Source organism: Atractosteus spatula, chromosome 6 (genome assembly GCF_055471065.1).
Source record: "Atractosteus spatula isolate fAtrSpa1 chromosome 6, fAtrSpa1.hap1, whole genome shotgun sequence".
Taxonomy (NCBI): Eukaryota; Metazoa; Chordata; class Actinopteri; order Semionotiformes; family Lepisosteidae; genus Atractosteus; species Atractosteus spatula.
This window is the reverse complement of record NC_142711.1, coordinates 46,099,919-46,119,296: the sequence shown is the minus strand read 5'-3', so window position 1 is coordinate 46,119,296 and position 19,378 is coordinate 46,099,919. Positions and strand designations below refer to the sequence as shown.

The 19,378-nt window shown below is 36.5% G+C and overlaps 1 protein-coding gene across 2 annotated transcripts in view; it reads left to right on the top strand.

Moving 5' to 3' along the window:
- acad11 (acyl-CoA dehydrogenase family, member 11) overlaps window positions 1–19,378 on the top strand; it is a 90,125-nt gene that overhangs the window by 69,727 nt on the left and 1,020 nt on the right. For both annotated transcript variants that reach the window (XM_088919015.1, XM_088919016.1), the window contains 6 exons: window positions 7,985–8,054; window positions 10,613–10,698; window positions 11,036–11,107; window positions 12,392–12,546; window positions 16,714–16,830; window positions 17,670–17,779. In XM_088919015.1, the coding sequence (XP_088775141.1) occupies window positions 7,985–8,054; window positions 10,613–10,698; window positions 11,036–11,107; window positions 12,392–12,546; window positions 16,714–16,830; window positions 17,670–17,779 (610 nt within the window). The remainder of the gene's footprint in view (window positions 1–7,984; window positions 8,055–10,612; window positions 10,699–11,035; window positions 11,108–12,391; window positions 12,547–16,713; window positions 16,831–17,669; window positions 17,780–19,378) is intronic.

The following is a 19,378-nucleotide window of genomic DNA, read 5'->3' as shown; positions in this document are numbered from 1 at the left end:
CTGTAAAATGCTTTGAGTGGAGTGTCCAGAAAAGCACTATATACTTTAAGTGTAAGGAATTGTTATTATTATTATTATTATTATTATTAAGGGTGACAAGGCTTATTTAGGCAGCAGGTACATTTATTGGAAATTATTTAATGCTTCAGTGCTTCTTCATTTTTAACAGAAATGAATTAGCCATGCCTGTCAATAAACTGGTTTGAAACTCTCTGTTTATGTGTACACTACATGTGTATCTCATTACACTAGTGTTTCATTGCCAGGATTAATATAACTGTGAAGCATAATGTCTTGATTCACAGCCATTGAACAGAGAACTGGGAGCCATTCTCTGGGAAATGGGCTTGGTCTTCACGTGATTGTGTGCAGACTATATTAGAAAATTGATGTCTAGCTGTCTGCTCGGTTTTAATTTGTGGCATTCAATTAAAAAGAGGGCTTTGTTATACATTTTACATTATTCTGCTGCCTATAGACAAATTGTAAAGGATTGAGCAGAAAATCAAAGGTCTGTCAAAAGTGATACAAATAACCACTGCTAATGATGCCTTCAATGTGCAAAACCCCTCACAACATACTTACAGTAAGTAAAATTAAAAAGTTCACATGTATTCTAATACTGAGACTGATTAATCAATACACTTTACCTTGCTTTTCCTATGTGTGTACTGGGTGAATTAGCCATCATGCATTGCAGATGTAAAAAGAATCTACTTAAAGTCACTACTATGGTCTTCACCTGTACATTACCTTCATAAAATGTCATGTTTTTACAAGGACAGCGTCCTTATACATTGTGAAAATAACGTTCCAAATACTTAATGCAGTATTTTGTTAATATTAGACTGATTTTCAAGCACCTGGTTGATACTAGTGGACATTTTACTCTTTTTATTTCCATTATACTGTTTATGGTTTAATTGGACCTCCAAGTGATGACTGTGTATAGTGATTAAAGGATTTTTATTTTCTATCCTATTCGTATTTGAAACTGATCCTGTTCACAAACAGGGCTTCATATACTAGACATCTATACTTTGTATTTGACAGCCCTTTCACATTTTTCTTATTAATCATTGTACCACTTAAAGTGAAAGTTAAAACTGTACAGATTTCATGCTAAACTTAAATTTAAAAGGATGCAGGCTTGAAAATTTTTAAAACTGCAACGGGTCATAAACCATTTTGATACAGTAAATACATCCCATCGCAAAATGCTATTACACAAAAGCTGTTTTGTCAGGTAGCTCCAATGTTCTATTTGATTTAAGAAACCGAAAGGATAAGTATACAGAGTGCTCCAAAACTGGGACAGTGCAGTGTCAATTACTGTACAGTATTCACTATGAACTCGTCATAATACTGTAATTTCTTATTAAAAAGCACAAGCGAATTTGATAACAGTCTATGATATGTGAAATTAGGAAGAAAAACATGCACCAAAGCTATTAGTTACTACTTCTTGTTGAATGTGAAATGTTTAAAAATTGATCATTTTGGGTAAATTAAATCTAATTGATAGTATGAAGAAAAAAAGTTTTGGGACAATTTAGCTGACAGCCATCTCTACTTGGTCAGGTGTTTGTTGTTGGGTAAACAGGCACTCACAAAAGAGCTGTGAACCTCTCAACCTTGGAATCCATAGTTAAAAGTCAAAATGAAAGCTACAAATTATTTTCTGTCCTAGAAAAGCAGGCAATTTTTAAGTTGAAACAAAAGAAAATCTCAGTCAGACCCATAGCACTGAAATTGAGCGTACCAAAATAAACAATTTGGAATAGACTTTTGAAGAATGAAACCACAGATAAATTCTCCAGTCTACCAAGAAGAACATCTGGAGTTGATGACCTTTAATTTTCAGAGCTCTCAAGAAAACCTTCTCTCAAGAAAACCCTAGAACAACTATTTGTTAAATAAAGAACGCCAAGTACAAAGGAGAAGGTTTCATGCAAGATGTAAACCTCACATCAGCACCAAGAACATAAAAGTCAGATTAGAATTAGCCAGGAAGTAAAAAGATGAGTCAAGAAAGTTTTGGAACATGTTTTATGGGTGGATGAGACCAAGATAAATCTGAGTTAATCTCATGTTTGGTTTGAGGGAAAGATTAAAGTGTGTGAGAAAGATGGGAACCAAAGACTCTCCAAAATGCACCACGTCATCAGTGAAGCAAGATGGAGGTCATGTCATACCCTGGGCATGTACAGTATGGCCACCTGTGGAACTGGCTCACCTGTTTTTATTATTATTATTGATAATGATAATAATAAAATTATTGATAATGTAACTAATGGTGGCAGAAGCAGAATGAATTATGACATTTCCGAAATAAAATTCTGTTTATGAAAAAGAAACATCTTCAGTCCTTACCAGGTGACACTTCGCCATGCAAGATGTCATTACCCACAACAAATTTTATCAGGTCTGACTGACTGTGCTGAAGGAGAAATTAAAGTCAGAACATGAATAGGCAAGAACTCAAAGCGGTTGCAGTCAAGGCATTGTAAAGCACCTTAGATTATTGCAGAAAGTGTTTGTTAAGCTCAGTATTGTAGGTCACACAATTTATGCACTTATTGCCTCAAAGGACTATGCAATGAATTACTGACTTTCACACTCTGAAATTCAAATAAAGTAAACGTATCCCAATATGGGTCACTTAAAATCACTAAGTGAACATTTGTAACATCATACACTATTTTGTAACATCATAAAATTTGTACATGGAATTACCTAAAACTACCAAATATACCAATTGCATAATATCATTTGTATTAATCTCATGATCACAAATGTAAAATGTTAACTATAAAGAAGAATAAAGTGAAAAGTTTTTACTTTCCTAATACTTTTGTACAGACAACTCATAATACAGTTAACATGTGGTGAAATAGGGGACCTACATGAATCATAACAAACACATGATCACCATTGTTAAACACTTGGCAGGTTTATTCACACATCAGTCATACTTCATTTGCCTATACCAGTCCTTACAGTACCTGTCAAAAACACACCCACAAGCCCTTCTTCAACAACTGTTTGGCAAGTTGTCAGATAACCACTTCCAATTGGCATAATTCCAGTTTCCCCATTTGTTAAGTCTCATTCACCCATATTATTAAAATATGTAGGTGGAGATATGCTTGGAAAGTCTTTAAAACTGCTTATAGACAAAGCTGCTTCTCATTGCTCTAGACCTGTGCTGTATTTAAGCTTGTTTAGGCAATGTTTTTGCAATGATTGATATGCTTCCTGCTGTAGGAAAACTAATTTAAAATTTCCTTTAGTACATCCTTTGAGAATAAAACAGAAAACCTAGCTATTTGTACAGAAGGGTGAAACCCAGGCTGATGGAATTCATAATTATAAGATCATCTAAAAATAAAATGTTGAATATTGTTCTGACATTAAATCTCCTAACAGGTTTTACAGTACTGTCAAATAATAAGTGCTAAGATAGTGAAACTGTGATATTACTTGTTCCTGATTAATGAGTATTACATGAGATACCAGTGATTCTTTGGTACTACTGAGCTGTAGAATAAAGTATGACAACTTGACAAATATAAAGATGATTGGAAAAAAAAACACAAATGTGTAATTTTAAACTGTACCACATGTGTACACCGTCCCTACTTGAAAGAACTTGTGACCAGTGTCATACAAAATCAAAGAAACACGGTTGTACATCTAAAATCTTTGTATAGTGTATTATGCAGGTGGCATTAACCTTTTAATTTCTTACTCAAAGCAAAATGTGTGGGTGGTTGAAAATTAACAGGTATTTCACATTTCCTGGTAAATCTGAATAAGAAAAAAAAACCCTCTTGCCATCACACATTTCCAGGGCACAAAACTGGTATTCCAGCATTCACCCTGAATGTGTAAAACTTAGAAGGAAACAAAAACAATTCCCTGTCCAATTTAAAATAAGGTCTAAGAATTACATGTTCAATGTGATAAAACAAAATCCATTTATGATATGCATATTTTGTTAAAATAATTTAACTTTGCTGCAAGGGATTTCACAAATGATAACTAATACACCAATAGATTATGTTTTCAAAATCGGGGGTTGTGGAGATGTGAATTTCCTGTGACTTAATATTATGGTAAGTGTTTTTGAAGAGAAACTGGAGTGCAGTAAATGAACTATGCATAAACAGGAAACCACTGTCCTTGGAAATTTTCACCTCCTTTGCCGGAGGCAGGCAAAGCCTGTGTTGCACTTCCTGAGACCTCTGCACACCACAATCCCACTTACTGTAGCGCCAGCTGCAGCCAAGACACAGGGCTTTCACTACTGTAAATTAAACAGATGGGCTTAAGCATTTTGTAATGTAGAGTCCACAGTGGAATGAAAGTTGACATTTTGTCCACTGGTATTTTCCCTTTCAGTCATTTTATTATTTTAAATATACAGTACATTAGCTCAGAAGTACTTCTTCAATGAGTAACTCTTACAAAGGTTGTGCAAATTGTTTTGGCTCAGCTGTTTTGCTCAATGTTTTGTGTCAGACAATTGTTTTGTGATTAAACTAGGAAACTTAAATTTTTTGAGTGGAGGAAAGAGTGACAGCATCATTATCCATCCGTCGTCCAGTTTTTCCAATACAGCTTCACAGGGGACCCGGAGCCTATCACAGCAAGGATCAGGCACAAGAAAGGATCTGCCCTGAACAAGATGCCATTTCATCGCAGGGTACTCAAAGACACAGACACAGATACACCCTCACACCTGAGTTAATATTCCCAGAAGCCTATTCACTTACCCGTATGTCTTTGGAAATTGGGAGGAAACCGGAGCACCCATAAGAAACCCATGTGAATACAGGGAGACCATGCAAACTCCGTACAGATGCACCCCAGGTCCTTTATTGAGTCCCAGCACTGTGAAGTAGCAATGCTAACCACTGCGCCACAGTGCCGTCCCATCCTGATAATGAATCACTAAAAAGTAGAATGAAACTGAGGTTAAGTGGTCCTCCTGATTTATGGCCCTCAGATTTTGGGGATACCAATTGTTAATTAACTTGTTTAACCTCTAGAGCCCTTGTATCAACACAGAGCAGATGTGAACTAAATACACTGAAATTATCACTGCCATCCTCTACTTCTTTTTCAAACAGTAAGCCCACTGTTCAGTGAACCATCATCGGGTCTTTGTCAGTTGAACCAGTCAGTACGTGATTACACACTATTTTAGTAAACTAAAGCATTCTGGTACGTCACTTTCTCACATGTAATGGTTAGTATTTACTAAAACATGTAAGGTATAAGTGAGCTCTGCTCTCTATAACTGGATTTGAAGCACTACTAGGACACCGTTGAGAAATAAATGTGATGGATATGTATAATAAAGGCATATAAAAGATCATCTTGTATTGGAATTTCCCCAACCTCATAAATTGCATAATGTGTTTTGAAATATCCTCTGTTTTCTTGTCTTGTGTATCACAAAATGGGTAATAATAGGCAATAAGAAAAAAAAACTGTTTGACTTCCTCAATAGGAAAGTTTAAACAGGTATGTGCTTTGAAACACTTTAGAAATAGACCTTTTCTATTTATATAAAACCTTTTCAGAGAACAGCATGATCAGTCTTTAGTAGTAAGATTCTTAATTTAAAAAGACACATAGTTGTATTTTTATGTTTAAGTTGCAAAATTAATAAGTAAATTCTTGGCCGGGATTAAATCAAAATGTTAAGCTTTCCCAGGAGTGTCAAACTGAGCACTATGATTTAATCACATATTTGGAATTTGCACATGGTGGATGGGCTTGGAGGTTTGATTTAATTCAGACTTTTACTTTTTCCAGAAGGTCTTTAAGTTTTGGAGGTTCAGGATCTCAAATCTAAGTGGCCAAATTTTGCAATTTGTTTCTGATAATTCAGTTTGAGTAATGTGAACTATAATCATGATTGTGCACTATTACTGTAGGTGCACTCTATTGTTGCTCTAAAATACTGCACTGTGGCTCAATGGTTAGCATTGTTACCTCACAGCACTGGCGGACTGGGTTCATTTCATGAGGTGGTATTTGCATGGAGTTTTCCAAAGACACGCTGATAGTTTAGGTGGCTTCTATAAATATTGTGTGCATGTTTTCTGCCTTGCACCTATTGCTTGCTGGGATGGGCCCCTGCTTCCTCAAGATGGATGGATAAGTCTACTTAAATCATCAGCCTAATAATAGCTTCAGACAAAGTCATCATCTCCTGCAAGCATCTCAGCCCACCAGAGATGAATTATGATACCACTGTGTCACCAAAATGTCAAAACGCATGTTTGAGGGGAACTTATTCATAGCAATGATTGGAATGGAAGGTGTCAGATCAGCAGAAAGGTTGTGCAAGCTATAATGAAATGACAAACAGCATTGAGGAGAGATAGTTCAGGTGGGTAGCTGCGTCAGCATGCATAGGCTGCAAAGGAACAAGTAATAGGTTTATTCCATGCTGAAAAAAAGAAGAAAGAAAACACAACGTTTCGGCCGTGGAGCCTTCTTCAGGTGTGAGGCTGAAGAAGGCTCCACAGCCGAAACATTGCGTTTTCTTTCTTCTTTTTTTCAGCATGGAATAAACCTATTACTTGTTCAATTGGGGAGAGATGATGCCTCTGATAAGTAGAGAACTGCTGAGAACACTTGGTGCCTGAGAACACCATCATGGAGGTGTTTACATGTTTTTTATTACTTTATTGAGTTCTGGCCCCAAACACATCTGTGCTAATGCCGACCAGAGATAGTCCTATTCCTTATTTCTGCATGTAAAGATAGGATTTCACACAGGGTTATCTATGACAATCAATACATAACATGTCACCTGCCAGGCTCTGATATATCCCACAGTATCAGTTTATGCATGTACAGTATAATTTCAGTCTATATGCAAGCAGTTTCGTATATATAGATTTATCATTATTAAGCAGGTGATGATAGCTAGTATATAGAAAAGGGTGCTTCTCTTTTTTCCGTAATAATAAAACAATAGCAGTATTGATGCCTTTAGTAAAGGAGTCCTTTCTTATAGCCATCTGCATCATCTCAAGTAGTGAGGGTCAGATTGCAAAAGTTGAGAAAAAATCTCTTGGAATATGGCATGAAAGCCAAGAAACTTGCCTTTGTTCATTATCTCCCGCATCCGTTTTAATCCAATCAGAGATGTTATGGCATCCAGAGGAGATGCATTTAATCTGGTCCACTAACACTTCGAGATGCATGTCATCAAGGAAGAAAGATGCCACAATATTTGGCAGAAACTGATGATTAAGAGTCTTTACTTCAGTACAACAAAGATTCAGATGTTTATGTTTTCTGAACGTACAGCATGCCTGATAATTAATGACTGGGATCATTTCTAATGAAGGCAAGATGGTTTTAAGTCACCTCAGGCAGTTTAAGATACAATATGACAAGGTTACCCAACCGATTGAATATTTAATATTTTCTGGCTATTTTATGGGTCCAGCTTGCCTCTGTGTGCAGAGTCAGTTGACCACATTAAGTAATGTATAATGGGCTTTAAAGCAATTTCACTCACAATAATCGTTTTTGCCTTTATTAAAAGACTTAATTAAAAGTCTGAATTAAATCAAATAGTATTTAAGCTAGTTCTTGAAAACACCTTTAAATTGAAGAGCAAATGAGTCTTATTAATGTACAGTATGTGACATCAATCTATAAAAGTTGAGAAGCTCTTATGCTCTTTAGCAGAGAACAATTGTTTGTCCATAACTTTTTGGTAATGTCTGTTTTAAATGACAAATACTCTAACAAAGGTAAAGGATGAAGGACAGAAGTTTCTGTGATAGACTGGCGTCCTGTCCAGGGTGTATCCTGCCTTTCACCTATTGCTTGCTAGAATAGTCAATTTCCCTGGAGCCCTTAGATGAAGTGAATTATATGAAGTGGTTAGAAAATGGATGGATGGAAGGAGGTTTTGGAGCATTAATTATTTTAATATATGTTTTTTCAGGTGCTGGGAACCCAAACTGTAAAATAGCTATTGTGTTATGCAGAAGCAAGTCAGCTGATTCCCTGAAAAGGTATATTAATCTATATTATATTATTAATTATATATCTAGTCTTTCACTGCTGATATGATATGAAATAACTTTGTTAGAAATAGTAATTAAAAGGGACGCATTTTTAATGTCCATAAATGAATTCAAAATTACATTGAACAGATGTGAAGCCATCAGATAAAGTATATAATTAACTAATTCATCAAATGGACACTTTTGGACTATTTGGTTAATTAGACTCAAGGACACTGCCAAAGCTAACTCTGAAGGATGGAATGCTGTACCTTTTCTTGTGTGATTTGAGCATGATGTTAATTCTTGCTAACCATTTTTTAGACTTTTGAGGTGGCTATCAGAAAAGGTTGAAAAAATCAAGCACGACATGCATGTTGCAATTAGAGTTTTCTTGTTTCAGTTCTCGTTTCCTCAAACTAACAAAACATGATATATACACATTATAAAAGTTCAGGTAGGTAGCTGCATCAGTATGTGTAGGCTGCGAAGGAACAGGTAAAGGATTATTCCATGCAGAAAAGAAAAGAGACATGTGTCACACCTGAAGAAGGCTCTACAGCCGAATGAAATAAACCTTTCCTTGTTCTTTTAAATACATTATATATACACATTAAATATATACAGTTTGTTATTTTTGAAGCTTGGAGCAGCTCATTTATGCAACTCCTAATTAATTAAGTACTTAAGTAATTAAGCCAATTCTATGTGTATCTTCCTTACTTATATTTGATTCTTAAATATATTAAGTTTAGAGTCATCAGGAGGTTAATCCTGCTCCACAGGAAGGTTTATATGCCCTTTTATGGTCCCTAGGTCTAATTGTATCTCATCTGGGGCTTTCTTTCACAGAAAGTGACTCTCAGTGCTTCCCATGTTTTTCATTATTATAAAATAGATATGACTACAAGCAAGTACAGTGAACTTACTTCAATAAAGTGACAATAAAGCCAAGCAAAATAATGCTGTTAGAGAAAATGCAACACTTTAGGCAAGAGGAACCTGCAGAAGCCTTTTCACTTTACATTTAAGAACGAATGAAAATGAGATGCGGAAGGACAATATAACTGTTGAATAAATACGTGAAATAGAATTGTAGCTTGAGGTTATCAAAAATTATCCAAATTGAATTGAGAAGTCAACAAAAGGTCTGTGTTACTCAGGTGCTCAGAATTTCCTACTAAACACTCCACCACATAAAACGTGTCCCCCAGACAGCGGTACTTTAGGGTTACTAGGCAAACTTCCGGTTCTACTGGGAAGAAAGAAGAAGGGAGAGCATGGACCAGGAGGAGGGGAGAGGTGATCTGGGCAGAGAGGAGAAGATAGGGTGCACCACCAAGAGCAAGATTGTGCTAGAGTTTTGACAATGGATGTCATCAAGTTGAGCCCAAAGAGAATAGCAATTCCAACAACTTTTTGCCTAAAGTTTGGAGAGGTAGAGATCAAAAGGTGTTTCTTTGGGTTGACATGAGAAAAGTTGACTCCACAGTATCAAAAGCCACAAGGTGTTGCACAGTAAGGATTGTATCTTTCAAGAGGAGCATAGAATAGTATCTTGTAAAACCATTATTTTTACACTCCTCCTTCCCATTCCCAGCAAACGGCGGGAGGAAACAGTAAAAGAAAGGATGGTATTAAAGGGTTGGGCGGAGGACAGCATATTTGCTCTGTAGCTCTGTGGAGGCAAGGCGTCAACAGGATGGGATGAGCAAGAAGGGAAGGCAGCAAGACATGGGCATACAGTTTGTATAAAAGGCGTAAGGAGGTCAAGCTGAAGTGGCCTACCTGGTAAAAGAAACGCAGGACTGAAGGTGGATTCAATTGCTGTAAATGTTGTGAGCAGCCTGCTGCTCCTGGATAGAGACTGATGGAAGTCAGTGTGGCAAAACCGACAGCTGGGAGACTTGCAACAAAGCACTTTTCGGGTTTGGTTTCACTTTCAAATCAGCAGGAGTTTCCTTGGCTTTCCGAGTCAGACGCGTTGGCTCTTGGATTCCTTTGAGCATGTGGAACAAAAAAATGGCTTTTTCGGAGAACTGCACGGCACGGTCTGCCTCTGGTGAGAGCAAAAGCCTGTGGGGGAAAAGGACGATGCAACAAAAGAGGATGCAAATAACCGGAAACGTGGGATTTAAATCCCATTTGACAGAATTCAGATTCTACGAGCTGCTTTATTCTTTGTGGTGAATTATTGTGTAACAACAAACAGTTCTGTTACACTTGCTTACTGCCTTTCCATAACCATAGTATTTTTAAAGAACAGATATAGTATATTACTTTCTTTAATGTGGCACAGCTGGAGGACTTTATTAATCTTCCAAGATCATATGAGAAATCGAGTCTCTCTTTTGCAAATATCTGTTACATTATCAAGATTCTGTGGTTTTCCTTTGCTCAGTGCCCCCTGAGTAGTTTCACCCGCTATGAACACCTACTACCCTTCAATTGCAAAAAAAGGGGCAAAGCTAACTCGCCATTTTCTGTAACTTCATTTACAAAAAGAAATGTAAAAACCTAATGGATTTCCAGTCTGTTGCTCTGGAGAATTGTGTTTTGTTTTTCAGACATAAACAGCACAGTATGATTCTTGTCCCTTTAAACACACCGGGTGTAAAGATTATCAGACCCTTGACAGTATTTGGAGAAGATGGTAAGAGATCATTTTTGCCATCAGATGTGTTTCAACCTGAAATTTAATATGCCTGAATAGCAAACTGTCAAGTTGTTGTTTTGTCTCTTTTGTTTTTGTATTGTCCTTCAAAATAATTGTATTTGAATCCTGTGCATTTTACCAAAATGTTGTGTGTTTCGCTTACAGTATGCTGATAAAATGCTAAAAAAGTCAGTGTATCACCAAATGTACTGTAATAAATCATTTGAAACAATATTAAATTAATAGGCTTTATGGTTAAAGAAGTGAACACTATACTCATTAATTCATTACATATTCCAAAAAGTGAAATGCTTCTTGTATTTGGTCTCCTCAGATGCTCTCCACGGAGGTCACTTTGAGGTACATTTTGATCATGTCCGTGTACCTGCATCCAACATAATTCTAGGTAAGTTCATCTTAGAGCATTGCATTATACACTATATTGATTACAAGAAGATAAAATGCAAAACTGCTGTATGATGTATATTCTTTATTATTAGTCTATCCAAAACCAATAATTACACATTGTTATCCATATTCTGTCATTTATATTTCTGAGGATTAGTTACAACTCTGCAGATGTCATTCAGGATTCTTCTGAGGTTTAGTTGTAAATTAATTATGCAAGTAGAAACTGATTTAACTACTGAAAAACTACTATATCTTTCTCTTTTCTCAGTTGTCACCAGGGGTCTGTTTTAACATACGTGCATCGTAATTAGTCTTTTAAAAATAGGGATTGGCACATTAAATAACAGGTTTCATGTCTTTGCATTTGGAGCACACATACTGTACAAAAATAACTTGTTTCAATCTGGGCTATTCTAGAAGTCAGCTGTGACTGTACTTTCCCAAGAAGCACAAAATTAACTGGGCACCACTGGATTTTAACTTGGTTTGAAAAAGAGTATTTATTTTGGTTTTGCCATGCAGTAGTGACCCCTTCAACTACACATGCACCTCTTGTGAAAATAAGTATTTGACCTAATTTTATGGTCACACTTTTACTAAGTGTTGTAGTTTAGTAGAGTACCTCATAGTTTCTTTGCTTTAAGTTCTTGAATCCATGAAGCAAGGCCACTGTAACTATGAACATGAAAAAAAAAACATGAAAATTTGTCAGAATGACTACATAATTTCACTGATGATAATAACACTAATAATTATGATGATAATATATTTAATTTTGTAAGATAGTTATATAGAAAAATACAGAAATTATGTATAGTAGAGCACAAGTTAAAAGTAAGAGAAAAAAGAGAATAAATTGGCCCAAGAAAACCTAAATTAAAACTAAATTATACAGTTAAGCTATAATGAAAAGTGAAGTCCTTAAAAGAGTTTTAGAAATTTTGAAAGTCACAGAGTACTGAATGGATTTGGCCAATGAGTTACACAGCAGAACTTGGTCTTTGGTAGAGTCAGAAACATTCAACAGCCTTCAGATAATGTGGTGTTCTCTACTCATGCTATAAACTCTTAAGGAGCCTGGTACTAGACCATTTAGTGTCTTATACTGTATATTAGCAGAAGAACCTTAAGGTCCACTCTCATAGGATGTGAGTTATATACTGAAAGAGATTTAGTACAGGAACCTCAACATTCTTGGCATACAGAGGCCTGTTTAGTGCCTCATTGTCACCTGCTGTATTGACAGGAGAATGAAAGTTATTGAACCTATTTCTTTCAGGTGAAGGCCGAGGGTTCGAATTAGCCCAAGGTCGACTGGGACCTGGTCGTCTCCATCATTGTATGCGAGCCATTGGGCTGGCAGAGCGAGCTTTAGAGCTCTTGTGTCAGCGCGCTGCCAGCAGACAGACATTTGGAAAGAAACTGTACCAACACGTGAGTGTCTGAGGAAAAGAAAGTTTGCAACGCCACTTCAAAGGAAGGAGATTCATTTTTTTTAGTTATCACTGATAGGAGAGCACAAATATGCAGCTGTCCTGTAAACTGGTTAAAGCACATGAGCCTGTCTTTCTGTTTGCAATGACAGGAATTCTGGTGTCCAATTTATGTAACAGTGTGCAGTTCAAATGTGTGTTTATATTGCTCCTGTCATGCACTAGTATCTCAAAGCACATTAGAAAATAAAACAAATTATGCACGTACTGTAAACTATAGGAAACTACAGTTTTCACTTTTCAAATGCAAGCTGAAAGTGAATTTTACTGACCACACAGAGACTCTCCTGTAGCTCCAGCCAATTCAACTAGATGCCTTGGAACAACCAGGAAGTCTATGTTTTGTGAATCATAGAGGAAAATTTGAAACATGGATAAGGAAGGCCACTACCCATTATGGACTTGTTGTTTTGTTATTCTAGAATAAATATTACCAAAGCATCTGTAACAGTTTATGCTAACTCAGGGTTTACCAGTCGAATGAAAGATAGTGATAGTAGCACTGGAATTCTCCATGGTAAAGTGCCAAATGAACATATGGTCTCTCACCAAATTATGGCCACTTTAATGGTAGAAAATTGACTCATACAGAATGAATGGAGCTTGTTAAATTACAGTACTTGGATCCATATCTGTGTTTTACTACCCTCTGATCACACTCATTGCCTTATCTACTAAAAATGTTTGGAAGAAAACATACAACAATGCCAAATGTATGACTCTACCTCAAACACAAGAACATAATAATGGCTTGAAATTACAGATGGCCATTTTGCCTCTTTAGCTTCTTTATTCTTTTACAGTAGCTAATTGATCCAAGGATCTGATCCAGTTGTTTCTTGAAAGAAGCCAGAGTACTGGATTCATCAACATTCAATAGCTTGCTCCATACACCCACAACCCTTTGTATAAAAAGTGCTTCCTGTTTTCAGTTTTAAATGCACATATCAAATATTTCCACTTGTGTCCTCTAAATAGTGTTTCACTGTTGATTAGCTATGCAGATGAATTCATCAGTGCCTTGGAGAAAATGTAACACTTAAATCAAGTCATTTCCAAGACTTTTCTTTTGAAGATCATCACATTTAATATAAAGAAAAACAAATAAACAATACATGCACAAGAGAATCATCTGTTGAGCAGGGTTATGGCCACAGGTATAAATGAGAATTTAAACCTGTTTATTGGCAAATCTGCATCTGTGTTCAGCGGAAGCCTAGGAATATACTTTATTTAATTTCTCTTCTCTGAGCTAATCCAGAGCAGGAATGTGTTTTTCATACATAATAGCCTAAATAAATCTATTTATGAAAGTTAAGAAAATCAATTAAGAATTACTGTATACTAGCAAGGACTGTTTTCCTGTTATTGATTGTAAACAAAAAACAAACATCAGTTCTTAAAACATTTTAAGTCAGTCTCTTCTTTGAGACTAAATATTTTTCTCTGAAGACAAACATAACTGTAAAACCTTAAGTCAGCAAACCTTTAATTTGTTTTTGCAAAATTGAAGTGAAAATAAAGTTTTTCTTGGAAAAGTTTTCAACAGTGATACAGATGTTTGTTTTGTGGAGAAAGGAAAAATGGAGTCAAGAAACTCATTACTTAACTATTGCCAGAGCCCCATAATGGTTCAGTAAATGCTGACCAGAGGATGTAATTATGTATACAATGAACTCTATGTATGTATACTAAGTATACAATGGGGGTAATTATGTATACAACTGGTTTAGCTACTTGTTTAATGCCAATTGCAATTAATAAAATAGAAACTTCTGAAATCTTCTGTTAAGCCCCATTGATACTTGTTTATGAAGGAGTGTATCAAACAAATTGTTCAGAAGATACAAATACCGATGATGTAGTTAGAATGGGCCTTTGCTTGAGGGATGACTGCCTGGCCAAATAGTTGGAGAAGTCAGTACCCCCAATGCTGAATTGGGTGTGCAGTCATTGTGAGCATTATGAGCTCTGAGAAAACTGCTGTCTGTTTAAACCTGTTTTATGCAGATGAACCATTGACATTCTAGTTTTAAAAGAGAAGGATATACCTAAGTTTCAAAAAAGATATTTCTAGCTGTGCACATAGATAGGTGCTGTGGCTTTACTGTTATGAATAAATAATTTCTAGTGGTTCCTGGTGAATATGGGATAAATGCATTTATTTCATCAAAGTAATTTGCTCTTGCTTGTTGAAGGACAAGCTACAGTACACTATGTACTAAATACCAAGTGGCTTCAAAACATGCAGTCTTTCTTTAAATTCCACTAATAATTTGTCTATGTTAGGGTGGATAATGAAATGTATTAGAGATTTTCTTGTGTATTTCAACATAGTTTCTCTGCTGTTTATTTAGAGCAAATACTTTTGAACTTTTGTAGCAATCTGGTGCCATCTAGAGCTTAGGAATACGTGTTATTCTGTATTGTTGTTTTATTGTGGATTCAAGCATTTCCTCAGCACTAATAACATTCTTGTTGACTGGGGAAGTATGTCACAGTAACTGGGCAGAAGATCCTTGTTATGCATCACACTCTGAACATCAGCAGCCCTATTAGATCATGTGCTAAATACTGTACAGTCTAAAGAAATGGGTCTTGAGCCTTGATTTAAAGGCTGAGGCCCTAGTGGCTTTTTTGTATTTTAGGAGGTTGTTCCACAATTTAGAGGCCCAGTATTTAAAGGGTGTTCTACACACAACTACTGTGGAGATTCTGATCCAATTCAGTCCATTAACTACAATCTGGAAGCCTACGAAAATATGCTAAATATCTAGATCTAGGGTTGCGTTTTTTTGTTTTATTAAAGTGACACACAGTCATATTCTGAATGAGGTGAAATCTGGATATAATGCAATTTAGTGTTGCAGAAAAGACTGGACTGCATGTAGCAAATGTGCGCATTAGTTTTTCTGTGTACTGTGTTGAAAGAAATCGTTTTATTTCGGAAGCATTTCTAATATGGAGAAAGCCTAATATAGAGAGCGGTTAGAAAAAGGATGGATAGTTTTGTTAGTGTTTTTTGGATGGGTTGTACTGAACATTAACAATTCTCTAGTCTGTGGGTTCTGTACCTGTCCTGTGGAAGAGTTGCATAAAGGTTTATCCATTTTCTAACCACTTCCTCCCATTCAGGGTTGTGTGGGAGCCGGAGCCTATCCTGGCAAGAAATGGGCACAAGGAAGGGTATATCCTGGATAATTAATAATAATAATTACTTACACTTATACGTATAGTGCTTTTCTGGCGCTTTACAGGTAATGGGGATCCCCTCCACCACCACCAATGTGCAACATCCACCTGGATGATGCGACGGCAGCCATAGTGCACCAGAACGCTCACCACACATCAGCTATCAGTGGGGAGGAGAGCAGAGTAATGAAGCCAATTCATAGATGGGGATTATTAGGAGGCCATGATTGGTAAGGGCCAATGGGAAATTTGGCCAGGACGCCGGGGTTACACCCCTACTCTTTTCAAGAAACGCCCTGGGACATCTCATTCGAAGGACGGCGCCTGTTTCACAGTATAGTGTCCCCATCACTATACTGGGGCATTAGGACCCACATAGACCACAGGGTGAGCGCCCCCTGCTGGCCCCACTAACACCTCTTCCAGCAGCAACCTTAGTTTTTCCCAGGAGGTCTCCCATCCAGGTACTGACCAGGCTCACACCTGCTTAGCTTCAGTGGGTTGCCAGTTGTGAGTTGCAGGATGATATGGCTGCTGGATATTTTATATCCATATAATGGATGGGATGCCAGTCCATCGCGATGTACTCACATACTCTCACAGGCACAACTGCAAAGCCGCATACACTTGTACCTGCTGTAGGGCCACTTTTCCTAGAAGCCAATTAACCTACCAGTATGTCTTTGGATTGTGGGAGAAAACCCATGCAAACATGGCGAAAACATACAGTACAAACTCCACACAGATAGCAGCCCTGGTCTGTAATGGAACCTGGTGCCCCAGCACTGTCCCACTACATATGAATTGAAAAAATGCCTTGAGAAAACCGGGAATGTTTGAGTGTTACAGGGCTCTCTGAGCTAAAATATCAGCGTGTTTGTTTCATTTAATCATGTTGCTCTTTTGATGACTGCAGGGAGCTGTTGCCCATTGGATTGCCGAATGTCGCATTGCCATCGAACAAGCTCGCCTGCTGACTCTCAATGCTGCAAATGCCATTGATGTCTTAGGAAACACAGCAGCAAGGAAGCAGGTATGTTATCAAATGTGTTATTATGTGGCTTTTTCAACCTTTTAATTTGTTGCTTTTTGATATTTTGCATGTCACTTTAAACACGTTTTTATGTCTACATTTTGTCTATTGTCTAGACAATAAAGTTGTCCTTTGCAGATTTATGTTGTGATCCTGTGTGAAAATGACAGTAGGTTAAGAACTGACATGAAGATACAGTATGAGGGCTTCTGTCATTTTGAGGAACATTAGGTATTTTCATAATGAACAAAATCTCTAAATGAATGAAGTCAGCGAAAAAATGACGAAGAAAACGTCAAGTTTCTTAGTGGAAATTTTAAGTGCTTTACAAAAATTAAGCTTTAATTCCATAACTATGTCTAGAGATGTCTAGACAGAGGTGTGAATCAACTAGGAATATTTAACTGCAAGGTATTTAGATAATGTGCAGTGGAGCATTGGACCTGCAAACACTGAATAGCATTTAATTTTTGAAAGCATGCAGAAATCATGTATTGTCTTCATGAACTTGGTCATGTACAGAAGATTCACAAAAAGACAGGGCCCAAAATGAAAAACATTTGATTGCAATTATTTTGGTGTTATGAAAAACAAAAATTATGAGATTGAGATCAACAACGCAAACAACACATACTTGTTTCTGAAGGGTTTCTCCAAAAGGGGAGCTGAAACCTTTTTTTTTATAAAGTGCAGGAAATACTCTATGGACACAGAGTATTATAGTAGCAATGAAGAAGCTGGAAGCTGTTGATGTAGGCATTCATGTTACAGGTTGTTAGAGTTTCTGTAGCATTCTGGATGGCAGTGAAGTTCATTAATGGGCTTCTCCTCTCTTGCAGATTGCAATGATTAAAGTAGCTGCTGCTAGAATGGCTTGCAAGGTGGTGGACTTTGCCATTCAGGTTCATGGAGGGGCTGGCATGTGTGGGGACTTCCCATTAGCTCAAATGTAAGTAGGAAACTCAACAAACATCACTGACATTTATTTCTATTGTGAGTATAGAATATGGGCCTTGCAACACAATCTCCATTCTAGTCAATGTGAGCAGAACAGTCTGCACTGTTTGTGATATACTGTAACAATGGCTTTGCCTCATAGTTTTCTGTTCTAAACATTGTTGTAACAGTATGTTGTTTACTAGCTCCTTTGAAAACATGATAAGCATATAAACCTGATAAGCATATACTTTCTCTTAGCTATTATAGTAAAAAAAAATACTGTTTCAAATATCATATTAATAGCTATATCAATACAGGGAGCCTTGTTCTAAAAAAGTGGTTGTTGGAAAACTATTATTTGTCCATTATTATTATTCCATTCTTATTGGAGGAACATACTTATAGATTCATGGAGGTTTGAACTGGACCCAGTTATTCATAAGAACAAAAGAAGATTGGTAGTTAGTAGCTACAGTGTAACAGATTAATCCAATAGGTCTCTCCCAGATATATCTTTTGAACAAAGATTTCTATAAACCCCTACAGCTGCATCTAAACAAATCAGATTCACCCTGGGAGCTACAAACATCCCATTGACATTAGCAACTCAGTGAGTTCAAATCTAACATTCAGAGAGTACTAAGCTGCTATTGTTAGTATGAACTGACAGCCTGTGCCTGCAAAAACATTGGAGCATTCTAACAAAAATATCTCAGGCTGCTATACCTGTTTGGACTATTAGTATTTTTGTACTGCTGACCTTAGAGTGAGGGTCTCATCATGTTATTTGCAGCTTAAAAGACTACATTGGCAAGGAAAATAAGCATTCATTTGATAGGTTAATGATCAGCACTGCTTTACACAGCTACAGCACCTACTGTGCAGAGAAGGCACTTGGAGTACACTGGCATGGCTGAATCTAGACATGTATTGTACTTTACAAATTTATTTCCACTCAAATTAATGTTATCAGATGATGGTGAAGTTAATATCCAAATGGTTCCACATTATTTGGTCAAAATCCTTTTTTGTATGTGGAAACTGAACATTTACTGTAAGCTTTTTGATATTAAACAACATATGGATATGATTCACCAAAGTGGTGTGTGTCAGTTTGTCAAGACAGTAAAAATACATTATACATGTATAGTGTTACAGTTTCACACATTACATATTGTAGCCAACACTTTGATGGCTGCAATTGACTCTTTATAAGTATTTAACTATTTTACATCAAATTAATCTCACTAATTTACACATGTGACCATCAGAAATGTGTTTATAAACATGTAATCAATTGTCATCAGAGGTCAATTCATACCAGGCAGTTGAAGCTTTATTAATGCTTAGTGTTACAGGGGATGTAGAATTCATTAAAAGGAAAATTTAAATAACCTAATGTGAGCTTGTGTATATTTTGTTCATATCCGAAACAAATAACATTTCCAGTAGCTTGTTTCTTTGTCTTAATAAGCCTCAGAACATAGTAGAATAGAGATCTACAATATGTGTCCTAGCTTTATTGATTATCAAATTATAAGATAAGATCACTTTATTGGCCGTATACAATTTCTTGTATTAGGAATGTGTCTTTTCACATACCCCAACT